Raw genomic sequence first — 21,119 nt, 5'->3', positions numbered from 1 at the left:
TTACCAAAACAAATAATTGTATTGCGCAGTTATAAATTTCTAGTTAAATTTCCTGCACCTGGAAAGATATTGTCAAGGTGAAAATGCCACTGTCATGAAAATTCCCTGAGGAAGAGACCGCCCATGGTTTGAGCGTATGCTATCTGAAAGCTATGCAGCACCGCCTTCTTTCAAATCATTGTCGACTGCGTCAGCAAATTTGCAAATACCTTTAGCACTCCTATAAATATTCTCACATTACAGAAAGTAATGATAATCATCATCAGCATCTGCTCTTTGCAAGTGAAAACTTCACAAACTAAAATGTCCAACTTCAATTGCAATGGTAAGAAAATGCTTTAAGTCCAATTCTGCTAATATTTTCTTTTATTACATGTGGTTAGTAAGGTGATTTACTGTTGTTATGATGGAAACTAATTCTTTCTCAAGCTAAATTTGATAACTGTAAGTTCCTTAATCTGGTATCGAAGTCGCTACTTTCATTCAGTCTTGTGCCTCCCACAAACTTAAACTGCTCCTTCCTCTTTTAGACAATTCAAATACAATTATTCTTCATCATTCATTTGGAGGTAGACATCATGAAATCATTCAGAAAATTAGAAATGTGACAAATTTTACTGTCATTCTAGATGGATAGATAGATGCACCAAAATTATCTTGTGATCTTTTGCTTTTTTGTTGTCCTTCATAAAAAGCGCTGCGTCCCATCCCACAATCCACAGTGCTAACCTTACATTTTATTATCCTATTCAGTCTAATCCCACTGCCATACTGTGTTCCCTTACTCTTTATTCTCTCACCCAACCTCATTCCTCTACTCTGCTACCTTCTCTTACCCTTTAGTAACCCAACCTGTTTGTTTTTCCTTTCTTGCTCAATTCTTAGACCATTCAATAATTCTGATTTTCAGGTAATGGCTTAATTTTCTTTAAAATGAAGTCTTGATTCTGCTTTAACAATGACATTTATTTAGAAATACACAGATTATCAGTGAGATTTCTAACTGATAATGACATTAGAATGACACATGCAACACAATGGAGCATTGGTCAATAGAAACTTGATAAGACTAGAAACTAATGTGAGCCTAGAACTGGGCTCACCCTAAGTACAACCTAAATGGCCTGAGATGTGTGGAAAGAGATCGGGTGGAAACATTTTCCAGCTCATCACAGAACTGAAGGAACAACAAAATGGATAATTCAGTTCTAAGGGCCCTGCTGGCCTGGTAGCTGAAGTCAGTTTAATGCTCAATGAATTATTCTTTCCACTGCATTCATTTTCTCAGCCCATAGAAACATAGGAACAGGAATAGGCCATTCAGCCCCTCAAACCCATTCTGCCATCCCAACAGATTGTTGCTGATCTGTGGCGTAACTCCATATACCTACCTTTGCCCCATTTCCCTTATATTTGTGCTTATGGGAAACATATCTATATCAGAGTTAAAATTAACAACCTATCCAGCATCGATTGCTGTTTGTGAAAGAGAGTTCTAAACATCAACCACCCTTTGTGCGTAGAAATGCTTCCTAACAATCTTTCCTGAACAGTCTGGCCCTAATTCTCAGACTATGCCCCCTGGCTCTAGGATCCTCAGCCAGTACAAATAACAAAGAACAATGCAGCACAGAAACAGGCCCTTTGACCCTCCAAGCCTGCCCCAACACATTTTATCTGTCCATACTAAAAGTGTATTCGCTTACAGGATCCATATCTCTCTATTCCTTTCTTATTCATGCATTCATCCAGGTGTTTCTAGAATGCTGCTATTGTGTCCACTTGCAACAATCTCCTCTGGCAGCATGTTCTGGGCACTCACCATCCTTTTTGTGGAAAACTTGCCTTGCACATCTCTCTCAAACATCTCCCCCAACACCTTGAAGCTATGTCCCCAGTAATTGAACTCCCCACCTTGTAAAAAAGTCATGTTCTTTCCAGTCTATCCATGACATTCATGATCCTATGCCCCTCAACCTCCTGCATTCCAGTGAAAGCAAACACTGTCTACTCAAGAGACAGTAAGAACTGCTGATGCTGGAGTCAGAGGTAACAGTCTATTTAACCTTTCTTCATAGCTAAAATCCTCCATACTTGCAACACCCTAGTAAACCTTTTCTGTACCTTCTCCAAAGCATTCTTCTTCCTAAGAAATACTTTCTTCTTAAGGCCTGGTGCTCAGATCTGGTCACCATAACTCCACCCAGGGGTCTAACCAGGGTTTTGTACAACTGCACCATAACTTCTGAATCATTATACTCGAACCCTCTGGATATAAAAGTCAGAATTCCATTAGCTTTCTTGATTATTGTCTGCATCTGCTTGTGATACTTTAAAGGTCGATGCACATGAACCTCCAAGTGTCTCTGGACATCCACTGTATTTAGCTTTATACCATTTAGACGTACCCTGATCTATTCCTTTATGGCCCAAAATGGAAAACCTCAGACTTGCTTACATTGAACTCCATCTGCCAGTTTTGTTCTTTCACTTAGCATGTCAATACTCCTTTGAAATCTTATGTTATCATCTATAAAGCCTATGATGCCACTCAATTTTGAGGCAGTAGCATATTTGGATGTATCATTTTCCATGCCATTATCTACGTCATGAATAAGTAATGTTAATAATTGAGGCTCTAACACAGATACTTCTAGAATATCACTGGTCACATCCTGTCAATTTGAATGCTTACTCATCATCCCTACTTTCTGTCACCTGTCACTCAACCAATTCTCCAGCCATGTCAGTAAATTGCCCTCCACAGACTTCTTCCTCAGTTAATAATCTCTTATATGGGACTTTATCAAATGCTTTCTGGTCATTCATGTAAACAACATCCATGTATATTTAGCTATCAACTACTTTTGTCACCTCTTCAAAAAATTCAAGGGGATTTTTCAGGCATGATCTATCCATCCTGATTAACTGAAAATTTTTGGTGTTCAGTTTCCATCCTGGATCACAGATTCCATCAGTTTCCCAACACATATTTTAAGCTAACTGGTCTGAAATTCCCTGGATTTCCTCTTTCACCCTTAAAAAGTGGTGACATTTGCAATTTTCCAGTCCAGAGAGATTACTCCTATATCTAGGGAACTTTGAAAAATTACAGTTTGGGTGTCTACAATTTGCTCCCTGATTTCCTTTAATATCCTTGGATTGAAACCATCGGTCCGGGAAATTGTCACTTTTTAATGCCATGAATTTCCACATTATTGATATTTTACTTACATTTTATTCAGACTCTGTTCCCAATCTAATATTAATTAATTTAGACCTTCCGGCAAGCTGTCTCCTTTTCTGCTATAAGTAGGGAGGCAAAGTAAATATTCAAGATGTGTGCGATTTCCCCATAGTCATTGACAATATCCCCACTTTCAGTCTTCAGTGGGCAACATTGTTCCTGACCACTTGCTTTCCCTTCATATAACTGTAAAATTTCTTCTTCAGATCAAACTGAATTTGAAGTTTATGCAAACTGTCTTGGGAAGGCTCTGTGCTATATTCCTACCCCAACAACAGTAGGCTTATATGCACCCTGGGGATCTGGAATCAACCAGCTTCTACACAATGTACAAAGTAAGTTCGCTGCTTTGACATTTTCACCTAAAACAGCGTAACTAAACAGCTTGTCAATTCCCTTTCCTTCAGCTTCTGATAGCAAATCCAGTCTGTTTGTTGAATAAGATAATCATTTATTCTGGTCCTCACTGAAAGAACAAGGAATAAGATATTCTGAAATGCCTGAATAATACTTTATATTTGTCCAAGCAACAATACAACTGATCATATGAGACTGATACTGCAAATAAACTGTGCTGTGGACTCATTGAGCATCCCTTTAACTGAACTCATGGGGTTAGTGTTATGATGATGAGCTTTTAATCATGATAGAAAGCTACATGAATCACATGTGGGGAAGCAATGGCCTAGTAGTATTATTGCTAGACTATTAATTTTGAGACTCAGTTAATGTTCTGGGGGCCTGAATTCAAATCCCACCATAGCAAATGGTGGAATTTGAATTCAATAAAGAATCTGGAATTAAGGGTCTAATGATGACCATAAATCCATTGTTGGTTGTCAGGAAAAGCTCATCTGGTTCACAAACAACTTTAGGGAAGGCAATCTGTCATCCTTACCTGGTTTGGCCTACATGTGACTCCAGACCTGCAGCAATGACTCTTAATTGCCCTCTGGGCAATAAATGCTGGCCTAGCTAGAGTTGGCCACATCCCATGAATGAATAAATAATCATATTAATGCTATAAAATATTTTTAATGGCATTACATTGAATGGTGTCAAATAAATGTGATCTATTCAATCTTGTCTCAAAGACTCATTCATGTTTATCAAACCTGAGGGAGGGGAAATTGGTTTGTGTGGTGTCACATTTAGCAGAATTATACTGATTCCCCTGGATCAAGCAACACCATATGGGGCTCTTACAACATTCTCTGTGGATACAATGCAAAATAAATTGCGTTGTCTTCACTGGCAAACTACCTGCAGCACTGTTGGTCTTTGGAGAATCGATGTGGTCATTGTATGTGAACAACGTTCTGTCTTGAATTTCAATGGGTAGGCTTCTGGGATTCTTCCGGTAAGATGATGGTGGAATAGGACTCTACAGCTGGAGCTCGTCTGCTCTATCTGTTATTTTTCTTCTTTTTTCCTTCCTCTCTCCTCCTTTCTCTTGACCTCGACATGAGGCCTCCAAAGCAGGACGTGTTTTTGGCAGCCCAAAGTGGAGACGCCAGCAGCCGGAGCAGGATGCCAGCGGCCCAAAGCAGGGACACCAACAATTAGCGGCTAGAGCAGGGGCACCAGTGGCCTGAATTAGGAGTGCCAGCGGACAGAGCAGGGATTCCAGCTGCTGGGCTGGGGGCACCAGCTACCAGTAGCCCAGTGTGGGAGCTGGGATAATGGCTCAGTGCGGAGTGTGGTGACAGCCAGGGGTCAGACCACATGGAGGCACCTCCCTGGCATGGTCTGCCATGGAGACACCTTGGAGAGAGACTGTGATGTTTATCTTATTAACTCTTGTTTCTCTGACCTATGGTTATACTGTATACCTGTAATTTCACTTCTTTTTCATCTCTCTATTCTGTAACTAGGTATTGTACCTACGTCCTCCGTACCTAAGTGAGTGCTAAAAGTGGCAACCTACAAACTTTTCACTGTACTCGTTTGAGTATATGTGACAATAAAGCTAATTCAATTCAATTCAATTGATGACTTCAACAGTATTCTGAACTTCAAGACAAACATGTCCCGTTTCTCTACTATTCACCTACTGAGGTTACCAGTTGTGTTGTGATAATGTTGCTGGACTAGTGAATCATGAATGAAAGCTAATGTTCCGGGGTCAAGATTCAAAGATCACATGAGAGTTATTTGAAGCTACTCCCGGTGTCAGGAAAAAAACCTATTTGGTTTGCCACTGCAACCCTGCAATACTGACTTGGTCTGGCTGTGTGTGCCCCACAGTAATATGATGAATCTTAACTACCATTTGAAATTGCCCTAATGCCAATTAGAGATCAGTATCAAGTGTTAACCTTGCCTATAATGGCCACTCCCAATGAAAGATAAATGCAAAAAAAAAGTTACATTGTGCTCCATTTATTTGTAGGTGGCCTCATGCTCTGGGGTCTGCAGGCATGGACTGCTACATAAATATTTACGGCCACTTATTATCATTCTGGATCTTTTCACTGTTTCATGCTAGTCTATTTTTTTTAACTCTGTAACAACACTATATTGTTCTACTCTGTAAGGTTTGTACTGTGGTACTTGTATCTAAGTTGCACCTTTAAAGACAGCTATTGTAAAAACTTTTCACTGTACTCCTACACTTTGTATTGAAGTATGTGACAATAAAGAATATTCTATTCTATGGCCTAGGGTGGCACAGTGGTTCAGCACTGCAGCCTCACAGCGCCAGGGACCCGGGTTCGATTCTAGCCTCGGGTAACTGTCTGTGCGGAGTTTGCACATTCTCCCCGTGTCTGCGTGGGTTTCTTCCCACAGTCCAAAGATGTGCAGGCTAGGTGGATCAGCCATGCTAAATTGCTCGTAGTGTTCAGAGGTGTGTAGGTTATAGGGGGATGGGTCTGGTTGGATGTTTCAAGGAGCAGTGTGGACATGCTGGGCCGAAGGGCCTGTTTCCATACTGTAGGGAATCTTATCTAATCTATTTTATTTTATTCTATTGTATTCATACCTTGCTTCTGATCTTTCATCCTTGATTTGTTCTAAAGCTATGCGTTATGTTCTTGAAATATGTGGGCCAAGAGATCTTTCACATCTCTCTATATGGGCAATTGGATTTTCAAAAGCCAGAACCATTGGTTGTTGGGTGATTAATGGCAGGAATCTGGGAGGGGTGGACTTTGACATTTACTGGAATATGTCCAGTCAGAGTTGGGAACCCAATCTATCAGTTATTTAAAACAAGTCATCAACATTGGAGCTTTTGGCACCAAAAGGTAGTATCAACTCTCTTGGAGATATCAAGAGGGTAATGGGAAGAGGTACCATTCCTACATGAAATGCAATGTGATGACTGTTTACATGAAGAAAAACGAAATATCACACAGATTGTATTCCCCCAGGCCTAGCTTGTATTTTACAAAAAGGGAGAAGATGAAAACCAGGAAATTTGAAGTACTTTCAGGCAATTGTCAGGACACTGAGGCATTTAAGGAAATACTGGGATTTTGGCACAAAAATAAGTGGAGGAACAGATAGTGTTGAGGAGGCTGGGAGGCTGCAGAAGGACTTAAAGAGGCTTGGAGAATCGTCAAAAATGAGGCTGGTGGAATACATGTTGGAAAGTGTGAGGTTTTGCACTCTGCTCAATAAGAATAGAGGCTGAGATTATTTTCTAAATTGGGAAAGGCTTTGGAAATCTGAAGCACAAAGGGACTTAGGAGTCGTCAGTCAAGATTCTCTTAAGGTTAACAGATGGTTCAGTTGGTGATTAGGAAGCCAAATGCAATGTTTGCATAAGAGGACTAGAATACAAGAGTAACGCTGAGACTGTATAAGTTTTAGTCAGACTGCATTCAGAATATTACATGCACTTTTGGGCTCAGTATCTAAGAAAGAGTGTGCTGGCATTGGAGATGATCTCGGGGACGTTTATAAGAATAATCCTAGAGATGCAGGATTTATATACTGAATGGTAAGGTTCTGGGAAGTGTAGCTGAACAAAGAGACCTTGGAATGCAGTTCCTTGAAATTAGAGTCACATGCAGGTAGGATAGTGAAGAAGGCTTTTGGTATACTTGCCTTTGTTGGCCATTGCATTGAGTATAGGTGTTGGGAGGTAATGTTGTGGCTGTACAGGACATTGGTTAGGCCACTTTTGGAATACAGTCGGTTCTGATACAATGTGATAGTTCCATTCTCATGTGAACTCGTTTTATAAGAAAATCATGCAATAGCCAAGCTATTTAAACTAGTGGGGCTGGAATTGCATTGTAGCCAATACAGGCAAGGAAATTTTGTGTTCTACAAATAGTGGTCTAGATTCTTCAATCACATTAAAGAGAATTCACGTTCAAAAAACATGCGTTACAGCAGAGCCGACTATACTGGGTTTAATTCTTGTCTCCCTATTGTACAAAGGATGTTGTGAAACTTGCAAGGTTCAGAAAAGATTTACAAGGATGTTGCCAGAGGGTTTGAGCTATAGGGAGAGGCTGAATAGGCTGGGGCTATTTTACTTGGGGTGTCGAAGGCTAAGGGGTGATCTTATAAATCATGAGGGGCATAGATAGGGTGAATAGCCAGGGTCTTTTCCCCAGGGCAACAGAACTAGGGGTTTAAGGTGAGAGGGAAAAGATTTAAAAGGGACCTAAGGGGAAACATTTCACCCAGAGAGTGGTGAGTCTTTGGAATGAGTTGTCAGAGAAAGTGGTGGACGCTGATACAATTGCAACATTTAAGCATCTGAATGAGTATGTGAATAGGTGGGGTTTAGAGGGATATGGGACAAATGCTGGCAAATGGCACTAGATTAATTTGGGATACCTGGTTGGCATGTTTGAGTTGTACTGAAGAGTCTGTTTCCATGTTGTACAGCTTTATGACTCAATGGCTCCATGAAAGGGTTGTCATATGTGGAGTGGTTGGCAACAATGGGTCTGCACTTAATGGAGTTTGGAAGGATGACACGGATCTCATTTAAACTTACAGAATATTGAGAGGCCTGGATAGAGTGGGTGCGGAGAAAATAGGAGAGACTAGGGCACAAGGACACAGACTCATGTTGAAGGCACAGCCCTTTACAACTTAGAAGAGGAGGAATTTCTTCAGGTGGAGAGTGGTTAATCTGTGAAATTCACTGCCACACAAGGCTGTGGAAGCCCACTCAATGAGTATATTCAAAACCAAGATTAATAGGTTCTTGATCAGTAAGTGGATCAAAGATTATGGAGAGAGGCATGAGAATGAGGTTGAGAAACTTATTAGCCAGGGTTGAATGGTGGATCAGATTTAATGGGCCAAATTGCCTAATTCTGCTTCAATATTTTGTGGCATTATGGCAAAATAAAGCTGTTTGGTCTCCCCGACTCTATGTATGCAGTACTTTAGCAATTACCCCTTACCCATTGTGGGCCATCTTATCTTGTCCTAGACGTTTACTGTTCTCTATCTTTTGAGTTTCTGAACTGTTTATAATCATTCTTTTCCGATTCTTCTCCATTTACAGTCTGATAACAATATTGATGTCCCTGGCTCTGGACTAAAGAAACCACTTTTAAATATTCTAACAAGTCTGCTGTCTTGACTGTTCAGTCTAGACCAAACAAAGCTAGATTGAAATCTGTTTGGGTCTCCTGTACGTTTACAGGAGTAATCATGTCTGCCTACTATGCTGCATTTCTCATTTATGTTTAACAAATGTGCAAATACATTCACATGTTCTGCTGCCTTAAAATTTTCCATGTTTGAATTGTTTTCATGCATTGTCACTGATCTTAATTTTTCAATTTGGGTAGTCATAAAAGTCAAACATGGCATTTTACATTGACTTCACATAATTCATGACAATTTCATTGATATTTTACACTCCCTGTTCCAATGTCCAGACTATCTGGCGCCAAACTAGTTTATCCACATTCCTTTCCTATTTCACTGCACAAATCATTGTTACATTCTGTATGTCGCAACATCCTGATTAATCCCTGCAACTGTTACAAAGTGAGTCTAATAAATGAATTAATGCTTATATGACTATTCTACCTTCTGTGCCTTTTCAAATGTTTTATATTATCAGCCTTTCATGGAGAACTTTACTGAAAGCTTTTGCCTTTATCATAAGGTTATCCAGTGTGTACTTTGTTTACTTTACCCTAAAGACGTTGGTCCAACTTTTCAGAAACCACTTCAACTTCTAGAGGGCGTTAAATTCTAATGGTTACGTCAATGGAATACAGATGCCCAGCTTAATGTTCTGGTGACATGAGTTCAAAATCCCACCACTGCAGTTGATGGAGTTTAAATTCAATTAATAAATCTGGAATATACAGCTCGACTCAGTCATGGTGACCATGACAACTATCATTGATGATTGTAAAAACTCTTTTGACTCATTAATGTTACATGTGACTCCAAACTCACAGCAATACGGTTAACTCAAACTGCTTTGAGTTCAAAAGTGATTAGGGATGGGCAACAAATGATGGCCTTCCCACAGAAGGCCACATCCCATTCAAGGGTAAAGGAAGAAAGATTATACAAAAAGATAATGTCAACATTCATTACTGTTCATTGGTGTCATCTTACCAGCCATTATAAGACCACAAAATCCTAAGAAACTGGAGCAGGAGTTGATCTGATTGTGGCCTTAACTTCCCTTTCCTATGTGACCTCTGAACCCTTTTTAGGTTATTAATTTATAATTGGTCGACAAAGATTCTGCTCAACCAATCTTGGACCATACTTCTCAACCATACCAGTGAACCTTTCAGCAAGGGCATTGCTTCCCATTCTGTTGAGGTGTGATCTGCCCCTTTTGAATAAATGCCACCTACCACAAAACTGGTTCCAATGCCTCAAGAATCTGAAGCCTTCCCTTTCACGCCATACCTCAATGACACTCGCTATCTTCCCATTACTTTGCTTGGTGGTGCACAGCACTGAGAATAATCCAGACTGGAGATGCCTTTTAAGTCCTACTTTTTAACTTCTTTCATAGCTCTTCAGAATTTGATAGTGAAGTGCTCTAAGATTCACACATTGGGAATAGGAATTGCAAGCAACAGGTCACAGATGTCCAATCACAGTGTACAAAAAATGTTTCTATTTTTAACAATTTGGCCCTTTTCCTGTTTGAATGATTAATTTCAATTAATATTTCTGGCTCTGCCCTGAGCTTTCAATTTTATTAATTGCCATGCACTGCAATAACCTGCTTTCAATTCTTTATTTCCTAGCTCCTAATTTGAAATAAACACTGAAATTGTGATAGGAAAGGGGGAGAAAAACTCCATTACTCTTGAATGAAGGCAAAAATTTAATTTGCCTTCCTAACTACTTGCTGTATCTGTATGCCAACGTTTTCATGTATAAGGACATCTATATCACTCTATACTGCAGCATTTTGCAGTCTTGCTTCATTTAAATAATGTTCTGTTCTTCTATTCTTCCTGCCAAAATGGATATCCTTACATTTTTCTACATAATGCTGCATCTGCCAATTATTTCCTTAAAATATGTAAAAACATTTGCAGACTTTGAACATCCTCCTCGTAATATTTGTGTCAGGAGCATATTTGATTATAAAGTAATCAATCAACCCCTTCAGTCAACCATTAATCTTGATCTTAAGTAGCTAAAGCACTGATCCCCAAAGCATTCCACTAGTTACAGTCTGCCAGCTTGAAAATGATGACTCATGTGTTCCAACTCTCTGATTCCTGTTTAAAACATAGAACATAGAACATAGAACATAGAACAGTACAGCACAGAACAGGCCCTTCAGCCCACAATGTTGTGCCGACCATTGATCAATTGTTTGTTAATCAATTTTCTACCCAATCTAAACAATACCCCAATCCCGTGAACTTTCACCTAGTGTAATAAGTAGTCTTTTATGTGGCACTGTATTGAATGTATTGAATACAAATACACTGCATATTATTTAATAAATTTATCAAACATAACTTCCCTTACCAACCATGTGGATTCTTCCTGATTTTATAATAACTATTAACACTGATATAATAGATCCAAAAGACTTTGGGTTTTTTATTGCAAGTATGAAATATAGATATGAAATAGGCTTATTTATAATGATTATTTGCAATTGTACAGCCTTTTTAATATAGTAGTACCTTCCAAGGCACATCATTGGAGCTATGAGGACAAGTAATCTAAAATTTGATCCAAGAGGCAGTTTTAAGGTATGGCTTAAAGGAAGAGAAATAGGTCGACAGTAGAGTTTAGAGAAGGAATTCCTGGAGTACAAGATCCTTTGAAATCTTCTTGTATTTGTTGACTTCAGCTCTTTGAAAATTATATCTCTTGTCTCAGTGCCTTTTCTGTGAGTAACACCAACAGCTTGATAAATAATTGTAGATCACTGCTATTAGTTGATTAGAGAATATCATGTAGATTTCCTTACTAATTTAATCATAAAGATTTCCTACCTGGACTGACCTATCTGCTCCCCACCTCCCCAGCTTTATTCTCCTCTCCACCTATCTTCTCCTCTATCCATCTTTGGTCCGCCTACTCCTCTCTCCCTCTTTATTTCAGAACCCTCTCCCCAGCCCCCTCTCTGATGAAGGGTCTAGGCCCGAAACGTCAGCTTTTGTGCTCCCGAGATGCTGCTTGGCCTGCTGTGTTCATCCAACTTCACACTTTGTTATCTTGGATTCTCCAGGATCTTAAGTTCCCATTATCTCATGTAGATTTCCTTGTTCTGTGGCTGCATGTTAGGAGTTGATTGCAGTTTGTTGAGGGGATAGGTGTAGATCTTTTGGTTATGGAGCCATAGACAGGTTACAGACCTTCATGGAAAGATTTCAAAGTGTGCTTATCAATAAATTCTTGAAGCTCCGTAGCCTCATACACCCATCATCAGCTCTTCACAATTTTTAATTAGCGTGTGCTTGGCTTAATGGGATATGCCATTGTCTGATTTTCTCTTTAACAAATGTGTAGGATCTGAACATTGTGTAAGTCACCTAGTAGCTGGACTATATCTTGGTTGAACCAGTCTTGGTGCTTCCATTGACAAATCAAGGAACTCAGATGCCTGTTGCTTATGGCATCGTTTAACCTCCTCCAAAACTCTTAAAAGTCTCTGGCTGAAACTTACGTTTTTTTAGGTTAAATTCATGTTGTGTTGAGATTCTTGGTTTTGCATCACAAGGCCTAGCAAGTTTTTTTGTCCAACTTATCACATTAATGACCTCTGATGCCCTTATGGGCAGCATTTTTTGTCTATCTCTAGTTGCTATTGAGAATGTGGTTGTGAGCTGCTTTCCTGAACTGATGTAGTCCGTATGCTTTAAGTAGACTACAATGTCCTTTGGGAGGAATTCCACGATTTTGACCCAGTAATGTTGAAGTAACTGTGGTGTATTTCCCAGTCAAATGATGTGTAGGTTGCCACCTGTGAACTGCTGCCCTTCTCCTTCTGGAGGGAAATGGTCATGTGCTTGGAAGATGCTGTCTAAAGATCTCACGAATTTCTGCAGTTCATCTTGTCAGTAGTACACACTGCTGCTACATTTCTTATTCATTTTCGGATGTGGGCATCGCTGGCCAGGCCAGAATTTATTGCCCATCCCTAACTGCCCAGACAGCAATTGAGTTAACCAGATTACCGTGGATCTGGAGTCACATATAGGCAAAATCAGTTAGGGACGGCTGTTTCCTTCTCTAAACAACATTAGTGAGCCAGATGGCTTTTCTGACAATCAACAATGGATTCAGTCATCATTACACTCTTAATTACAGGTTTTCTTTTAATTCAAAGGCCACCATCAGCCATGGCAGGATTTGAACTTGAGTCCCTAGAATATTCCTGGATCTCTGCATGAGCAGTGCCATGATAATTCAATGGGCTATTGCCTGAGCTATTAGCAATAATGACTGCTGCGATCATAATTCCGCACACTAAGTAAATTCTTAATTTGTGGTGTATAGACAGGCTGTGGGTAGTCAAGAGGTAGGTTAATCATTGCAGGATTCTTAGCCTCTGACCAACTCTTGTAATCATTTTATTTATATATCCAGTCCAATTCAGCTTCTGCTCAGTGGTGAACCCCAGGATGAATGTGCGTGATGTTTGTGTAGAGACGCTCCCATTCTTTTTTAAACAAGTACAGAAATTGTAGCTCCAAAGTAAAAAACCAAAAGAACTGTGGATGCTGTAAATCAGGAGCAAAAACAGAAGTTTCTGGAAAAACTTGCAGGTTTGGCAGTGATAACGGGAACTACAGATGCTGGCGAATCCAAAATAACAAAGTGAGGAGCTGGATGAACACAGCAGACCAAGCAGCATCTTAGGAGCATAAAAGCTGACGTTTCGGGCCTCAACCCTTCATCAGAAAAGGTTTGACAGTATCCGTGGAGAGAATGCAGAATTAATGTTTTGGGCCCGTGGCCTTTTTTCAGATTATAGCTAAAAAAAGGCTGGTACTTATGCTAAAGATGGTGTGGGGTTTGGGGAAAGAATTAAACAATAGGTGGAGATGTAGCCCGGAGAGAGAACAACAGTTGGGCAAGCAAAGAAATGGGAAAAGCTCAGTCTGGGAGAATCAATAACTGCAAATAGGGACTATTAGTGCTGACAATAAGTTGGTTATGGTAGCAGCCCTTGTTATGATAAGAACTGGTGTGTAGGGCATAAGTTTGGCTTTCACTATTGCCATTTTGAAAGTGATCTTTTAGTGCAAACACAGCTTTTCAGTATTGTACTGCCCAGGGTAGGATTGGGGATAGGTAGGGGAGTGGAGGAGTTATCTTGGTGAACAACACATTGATACATTAATTTAATACTGACAGCATGTGTCAGTGGCCTATGCAGCAAACACACTGCAAATAGCCATATCAGAAATAGAGTGGAAACTAGTCTTCAGTCCAGTCAAGGGGTGCTGTTGTTAGTCAGGGATCCTGATTTATCGATCATAGCCACAGACTAGAGGCTTCCATGTGATTAGTCATCATCTTTGGATGTTCATGGTCAGGGAATCTGACCCAACACAGTCTGGAGGGTGTTCAGCAGCATGGGCTAGCACAAGCAGTCAAAGGAAGGGCGCATTATCAGTTGGGAAGCAGCAAAGGTAACAGTTAGAGCTCTGGTTAGTCATGTCTAGGGACTGTCTAGCAATGTTGTTGAGAGGTCTGGGTCAATCATTGTCCTGTGTATCTGATCATGAATCTTTCAGCAGGGCAAGGCCATGTAGGGATTGTGAGGGGGTCAATGACAGAAGGGAGTCAAGACTTTGTGGGGAAAGCAGAGGCATTTGTAGAAGTACATTAAGGATAGTGACAGGGGCATCTCAAACTGAATGGGGAGAATGTGGAAACAGCAATGGAAGAATGGTAGACTACACCAGGGAGGTTATTACTGTGGCCACCACTGTGGGCTCCACAGGAAGAACATAAAGGAGCAGGATGGGTATCAATCAGGTTCAATGCTAGGGTTCAGGGGATAGGGAGAACATAGTAATAGAGAACAGGTGGGACAAGGCCCAGGTTGGTGAAAGTCAGTGTCAGTTTGATGGGTGAAAGGACAAGATTGATGTTTGTTGGATACCACAACATGTAGCACAAAAACATGAAACAGCCATTTGCAAAGAGCAGCCACATTTAACATGCAATCATTTTGGTACCCATTCGCTACGAATGCACAGTAAGGGTGCTTAGGGATGGTCAAAGCCAATTTACTACATGTCATTAGTGAGCAGCAAATTGAACCTGGGTATCTAAATAATGTGGAACTGATCAGCAATATTGTACAAAAGATCACTGCTGGCTGAAGGTTAACCACTATTTGAACATCTTCCAAGAGTCCACTGTAACCATAGCTCTTGACACACTGCGCAACTCTCTGATTGATACCAAGCTTAATGCTATCCAGGCTTCATCCATATAAGTTGGTGGAGCAGGTATAGGGCTCTCAAAGATGCAGTTCGACTGCTCGCACAGATCTAAGTGTGCCCTGCAATGTAGTCCAGACTGTGCTACGTCATCAAGCCGTGCTCTGCAAAATTGGAACAGGCAATGAGGTGATGTTCTGGATGCAGAGGAACGATGGAATGGCACCAGTCTTCCAATGAGAAGGATGAGGACATGGATAAGGCTGACAGGGTCCATGACAGAGCTCAACTGTGACTGGTGCTACACCCAAAAGGTAGTGGGAATCTGGAACTTACTGCCTGTGAGTGTGGTAGAGGCAGAAACACTCATAACATTTAAGAAATATTTAGATGTGCACTTGAAATGCTAAGGCATACAAGGCTAAGTGCTGGAAAATGGGATTGGAATAGTTGGGTGGTGTTTTTGACCAGCATGGACACGATGGGCCAAAGGGATTATTTTCTGTGCTGTTGACCTTTATGCCTCTTTGGCATTTTGTGGATGAAGACCTTCTCGATTCTCACCATCCTCTTGGTCCTTCATGATCCTTTGACCTTACAGTGTAATAGCACTTAACTATGTCATTGGAACATTGCAAAGTGACATTTAGGAATGGAAGTTATTTCTTTACATCGAACCATAGATATGCTAGCTCATGGAGGAAGATTTTAAGTATTGAATGGCATGTGGAAAGTTCAAATTTGCCTAGGTTGATTTTTTTTTGCTTCACACCAATTGATTGGAACTTGCAAATTATTCACATTCTTAGCTGAATTTTATAAATATCACCCTAAACACAAAGAATTAAGTTTGTATTTTAAAATAAATGTGTGTTGCTGACTATATTATCCTTTTGTAGAACAAATGGTAGCGGAAGCACTTTGTCGAGAGAAGAAGGAATTTTCAAGGACCCAGGAGAAACCTCGGACAACCTCTGGTCTTGGATTTGTTTTCCTTTTGCTACATTTGATTTTCCTTAAGCCTCAGCTGACAGAACAGCATGAAAAACGAAAAAATTTCAGATTCATATTTGTTAAATTCAGTGCATGGGAATTTGCAGGCAGTGATAAGTTGTGGGCTGGTCTCATAACAACATTGTGTGATAACATCAAAGACCAGTTTGGAAGCATTCCAACTAGTATCGTTAGGTCCCTGGGTCACCAGTCTACCTTAGAGAAATGCAAATTTGGTTCTGAATGGGTGTCTAAAAAAATCCTCCGAATTCCAGTTTGGTTTATTTTCAGTTTCCTCCTATTACTAGCTCTGATACTCACACTAGCCATCTCAGTGTTTGGTGTTTCGATTGCAGAGACGGGAAATAATTTTGCCTTAGCCCTTGAAGGTGTGGGTTTTGGACTAATTGGATGTTCTGCTCTCCTGACAATGAAAAACTCCCTTGCAGTGGGCAGAAATATGATAGTCAGTCAGAAGGCCAAAATGGAAAGCCTAATGAATAAAACAGACTTCAGCGCTCAACTGGGGTTCATGAATGATATAAAGCAAGAAGTTAAAGTTCTTACAAACTTCATCAAGTACATTGAAATCTTTGAACGTAGAAAGATTAGGATAGTCCTGGAAATTATGAGTCTTGATAGGTGCACTCCAGATAAAGTTGTTGGAGTCTTAGACGCTATGAACATCCTTCTTTCAGATCCAGACGCTCCTTTTATTTCAGTGCTGGCTGTTGACCCTAGCATCATTGTAGCCTGTGTGGAGAAATCTAATACTTTCAAAGGTATGGCAGACAATGGCTATGAGTTCCTGAACAGAATTGTGACACTACCATTTTGTGTCCCCCAGATGGATGCTCAAACCAAACTCAACTTTATAAAGCAGGTAGTGGAAGGCAAGAATGCCCTAATGGAAGATACTCCAATGCAGTTTCAAAGACATGAAGCAGGCAAGTTTCAGGGAAACTCTATGGAAGCTGTGCCATTGATGAATGTTTCATGTGAAGAGAACCATCCTTCTAAACAAAGAAATGGCAAAATGAAACCAAGTCACTATATTCAACAGGCCTATCAGTGCTTAATGGACAGAGAGAGCAACCTTCATGAGTACATTGAGGAGAACTTCCTACAAATGAGGAGGATAGTAAACATAATTCCAATTATGACTGCACTCATGTTTGAAAGAAATATTTCAATGAGTTCATTTTCCCCTCAGAGAATCGCTGCATGGGTTATTTTAGCCACCTGCTGGCCATGTCGCCTCAGCTGGATCTGGCAATGCTTGGAAGATGCAGAACAAAGGAAAGAGTTAAATGAAGAAAAGAATATTAATGATGAGATGCTATTGTGGACCATTTATGAAAACTCCTCAGACAAATTGACATTAATACAACCCAGCATTGATAAATTATTGACACTGGATGGAGATCCTGAAATCTTTCAGAAGTTTTTATCAATCAGCTATAAATTCACCATTAAGGATGCAAAAATAATCCTGCCATACACAATTAATCTAGATTCTTCTTTAAAGAGAAAGATGGAATTACTTCTTGGAAGCAAATTATTAGGGAGAAGAGCAACCTCATCTTCTGAAAATGTTACAAGGCCTGAATGGAAGTCAGAATAAGAGGGAAATGATAAAATGTTCAACACTTAAAATCTTACTTCTGTACAAGCTGATGATAACTTTAGTACACCAGCACTACTGTTAAATCAGGCTGACTCAAACATACAATAGTAATAAAGGATTTGAGGCAGTCAAGAAAGTATTTTCCAATGAATTGAACATTCAGAGAATACCTGGGTAATTGTGCCATCAAACAGAACATTTTTTGCATTGCAGAATTTTCAGTAGTTTAGTTACATTTCACTGTTTTTGTTGCTGGTTTAGTTACAATTCACACCTTTGACAGAAGTGATTTTTCAAACTGCTCAAACTAATGTGCGAATACATTAACATTAGTATGTTGTACTCTTCCCTCTGATATTGCAGCTTGAATTCCAACTCCAAAGATTTGAACATAGAAGAACTGTGCTGATACTTTCAAACAGTCTGAGGGAGCACTGCACTATTGAAAGTTCTGTCAGTCAGATTGGATTTATTCCTTTAAGTTTGATATGAAAGATTCCATAGAATGTGAAATATTCCAAAGAAACCTTTACTGCAGTTATTTTTGTGCTACTGCCAGAGTTTATAATAGCAGTTACAAGGTCATTTGTCATTGGTAAAATGTTAGAATCTATTATAAAGGATATAATAGCAGAGCATTTAGAAAATCATTATCTAATCAAGCAGATTCAGTATGGCTTCATGAAGGAGAAATCATGTCTGACAAACTTATTACAGTTCTTTGAAGTGATAGTAACATAACAGCATCGAAAATAGGAGCAGGAGTAGGCCATGTTCCTGCTTTTTCTCCATACCCTTTGATTACATTAGCTTTATGAACTAAATCTAACTGCTTTTGAACATTCAATGTCGTGGCCTCAAATGTTTTCTGTGACAGAGAATTCCACAGGTTCACCACTGTCTGGATGAAGAAATTTCTCCTGACCTCGGTCTTAAATCACCCACCTCATATCCTGAGACTCTGATCCCAAGTTTTGGACTTCCTGATCATTGGAAACAATCTTCTTGTGTTAACCCAGTGTAGTCCTATTAGAATTCTTTATATTTTATTGAGATTCACCCTCCTAGACTTAGTACCACCAACTAAAGCAAATAACTTTTCCTTGTCTACTTTATCTTAACCTGTCATAATCTTGTACACTTCCATCAAATCTCCCCTCAATCTTCTTTGTTCCAAGGAAAACAACCACAGCTTTAGTGACATAATCTTGTAACTAAAATCCCTCTTCCATGGGACAATTCTAGCCAACAGAATGCTATGGTACAGGGAAACTGGTGTTTCCTTGTGAATGAATCACAAAATATTAACATCAAGATGGAGCAAGAAGTAATTAGGAAGATAAATGAAATGCTGGCCTTCATTGCAAATGCAATTTAAAGTATCAAACGCATCCGCCAGGCCACAGTTTTGGTCACCCTATTAAAAGGGATATGCTTGCATTGAAACAGTTCGGAAGGTTCACCTTCATGAGGTTCATGAGATGTGTGAGGATTGCCCATAACTGAGCAGCACAAAATGGTTGATAGACGTTGATGGCAAAAGCAGTTAAAAACATGGCTGATGCTGCAGTCTTAGGAAGCTTGGGAAAATATTTGCTTTATGGAGCCTGCATAAATAGAAACAACCATAGCTTGGTCAGGCCAAGATACAGAATTGAGATAGTATTTTTTACAGTTTTTAATGCAACTGCAGCTGTTTATGCAGGAGACATAGACAAGAACATTTCATATAAGAATTCTACTCTTAATTAGTGAATCTTTAATTAGTCAATCTGTTACAAAGTAATAGATTTTAGATTCTTTGAATAATCATAGATATAGATTCTTAAGTAGTTATAGATTCATTTACATACATAAATCACCAAAAGCATTAAACAGAGATTGAGATTTCATTAAGCAACCTTGTCTCAGACAGTGAACAGCATCCCCCATATTATTGCCAGGAGAAATGAATCACAGATGGAGAAACTAGCAGATTTTGGAATGTGGGTTGAAAGAACACATTGTAAGAGACCCAAGGATAAAAATGGGGATGTCTTGTAAATACGATGGGACTATGAGAAAGTTTGAACATGTCTCCAGAGCTGTCCATCATTGATCAGACAGGTACATGATTTATTTGATTGAATGTATATGTAATTAATTAACAAAATGATTGATCTGTAAATGTAAAAGGTAGGATAAAAATAAATACATAAGAATGCATGTTTTTCCTTTGTTTGTTGAAGAAGCCGCTGATTCCCTCTGGTGTAATTTTAATAAACTCTTTGATGCAGGACATGAACTCTAGGGTGTCGAGTGATTATTTGGTCATTCCACCTTAACAAGATGTTTGTCTTTTTTTATTAGATTTGGACTTCATTGGCTGGGCCAACAATTATTTTCTATCCTTAACTGCCTTTGAGAAATGTTGGTGAACTACCTTATTGAACTGCTGCAGTCTATTTGATACATGCACAATGTTATTAACGTTTTCATCCAGCAATAGTGAAGGAACAGAGATATATTTCAAAATTTACGTGATGAGTGGCTTGCAGAGGAACTTGTGAGTAGTGGTGGTCCTGAGCGATGAAAGCTTGAGCATGAAAGTCTATGCTCAATGGAGTCTCAAAGAATAAGATGATCTTAGTGCAGCACGAGATTCTGAAACAGCCTGTCAGGGATAATGCTGAGAGGATATTTCCCCTCGTGGAATACTGTGGAATCACAGGCATGGTTTAAAAATCAGGGGTATATCATTTAGAATGAAGATGAGGAGCAATTTCTTCTCTCAGACATTCATTTGTGTTTGTCTTCATCAGTGAACAGTGGACATCAGCCAATTAGTTTTAAAACGGTGCAGTTCAGGCTCCAGAATTCATCCATGCTCGTGCTGTATTTGGCCTGTCAGTAGTATTGGCTACAAACACAATTGAAAAATGATCATTAATCATGGCTCCTGTCCTTGAGTCAACTTTCCTATCCAGTTGGATATGGACTGTCCTGTTCTGTCAGTTGTCAATTTTGCTAACAAATGTTTCATGAGATTTTTTTGTAGAACACATGTGTAAGTGCACATCTAAATAGTTATAGAGTCAAAGACTCATACACAAGACTCATACAGAAACTGACCCTTCGGTCCAATCAGTCCATGCTGAACATAATCCCAAACTAAACTAGTCCCACCTGCCTGTTCCTGGTCCATATCCCTCTAAACCTTTCCTATTCATGTATTTATACAAACATCTTTTAAACATTGTAATTGTACCCACTTCCATCACTTCCTCATGAGGTTCATTCCACATACGACCTACCCTTTATGTAAAAAATTTGACCCATGTGGCCTTTTTAAATCTCTCTCCTTTAAACTTAAAATTGTGCCCCCTAGTCTTGAAATCCCCCATTCTAGGGCAAAAAAACTATACTTAACTCTGTGTATACCTCTCAT

The 21,119-nt window shown here is 39.5% G+C and overlaps 1 protein-coding gene across 3 annotated transcripts; it reads left to right on the top strand.

Moving 5' to 3' along the window:
- Window positions 1–227: 227 nt before the first annotated feature.
- On the top strand, window positions 228–19,963 carry nkpd1 (NTPase, KAP family P-loop domain containing 1). 3 transcript variants are annotated; one of them, XM_048522524.2, is made up of 3 exons: window positions 228–325; window positions 3,454–3,582; window positions 15,972–19,963. In XM_048522524.2, the coding sequence occupies exons 1-3, from the start codon at window positions 250–252 to the stop codon at window positions 17,687–17,689; spliced, it is 1,923 nt and encodes a 640-aa protein (XP_048378481.1). In that variant the 5' UTR covers window positions 228–249; the 3' UTR covers window positions 17,690–19,963. The 3 variants fall into 3 exon arrangements, with proteins under 3 accessions (XP_048378481.1, XP_048378482.1, XP_048378483.1); XM_048522525.2 differs by lacking the exon at window positions 3,454–3,582 and having other exon boundaries at window positions 275–325; XM_048522526.2 differs by lacking the exons at window positions 228–325; window positions 3,454–3,582 and adding an exon at window positions 13,401–13,583.
- The last annotated feature ends 1,156 nt before the right edge of the window (window positions 19,964–21,119 follow it).

The sequence above is a fragment of the Stegostoma tigrinum genome, chromosome 39, assembly GCF_030684315.1.
Source record: "Stegostoma tigrinum isolate sSteTig4 chromosome 39, sSteTig4.hap1, whole genome shotgun sequence".
Classification (NCBI taxonomy): Eukaryota; Metazoa; Chordata; class Chondrichthyes; order Orectolobiformes; family Stegostomatidae; genus Stegostoma; species Stegostoma tigrinum.
The sequence above is the reverse complement of the archived record's forward strand: the minus strand, read 5'-3'. Positions and strand labels throughout refer to the sequence as shown.

Coding starts and splice junctions, on each gene's coding strand:
- nkpd1 (XM_048522524.2), top strand. CDS start 250: ATGATAATCATCATCAGCATCTGCTCTTTGCAAGTGAAAACTTCACAA. Junction 326..3,453: donor GTCCAACTTCAATTGCAATG/GTAAGAAAATGC, acceptor TTTCTTCTTCAG/ATCAAACTGAATTTGAAGTT. Junction 3,583..15,971: donor GCTTCTACACAATGTACAAA/GTAAGTTCGCTG, acceptor ATCCTTTTGTAG/AACAAATGGTAGCGGAAGCA.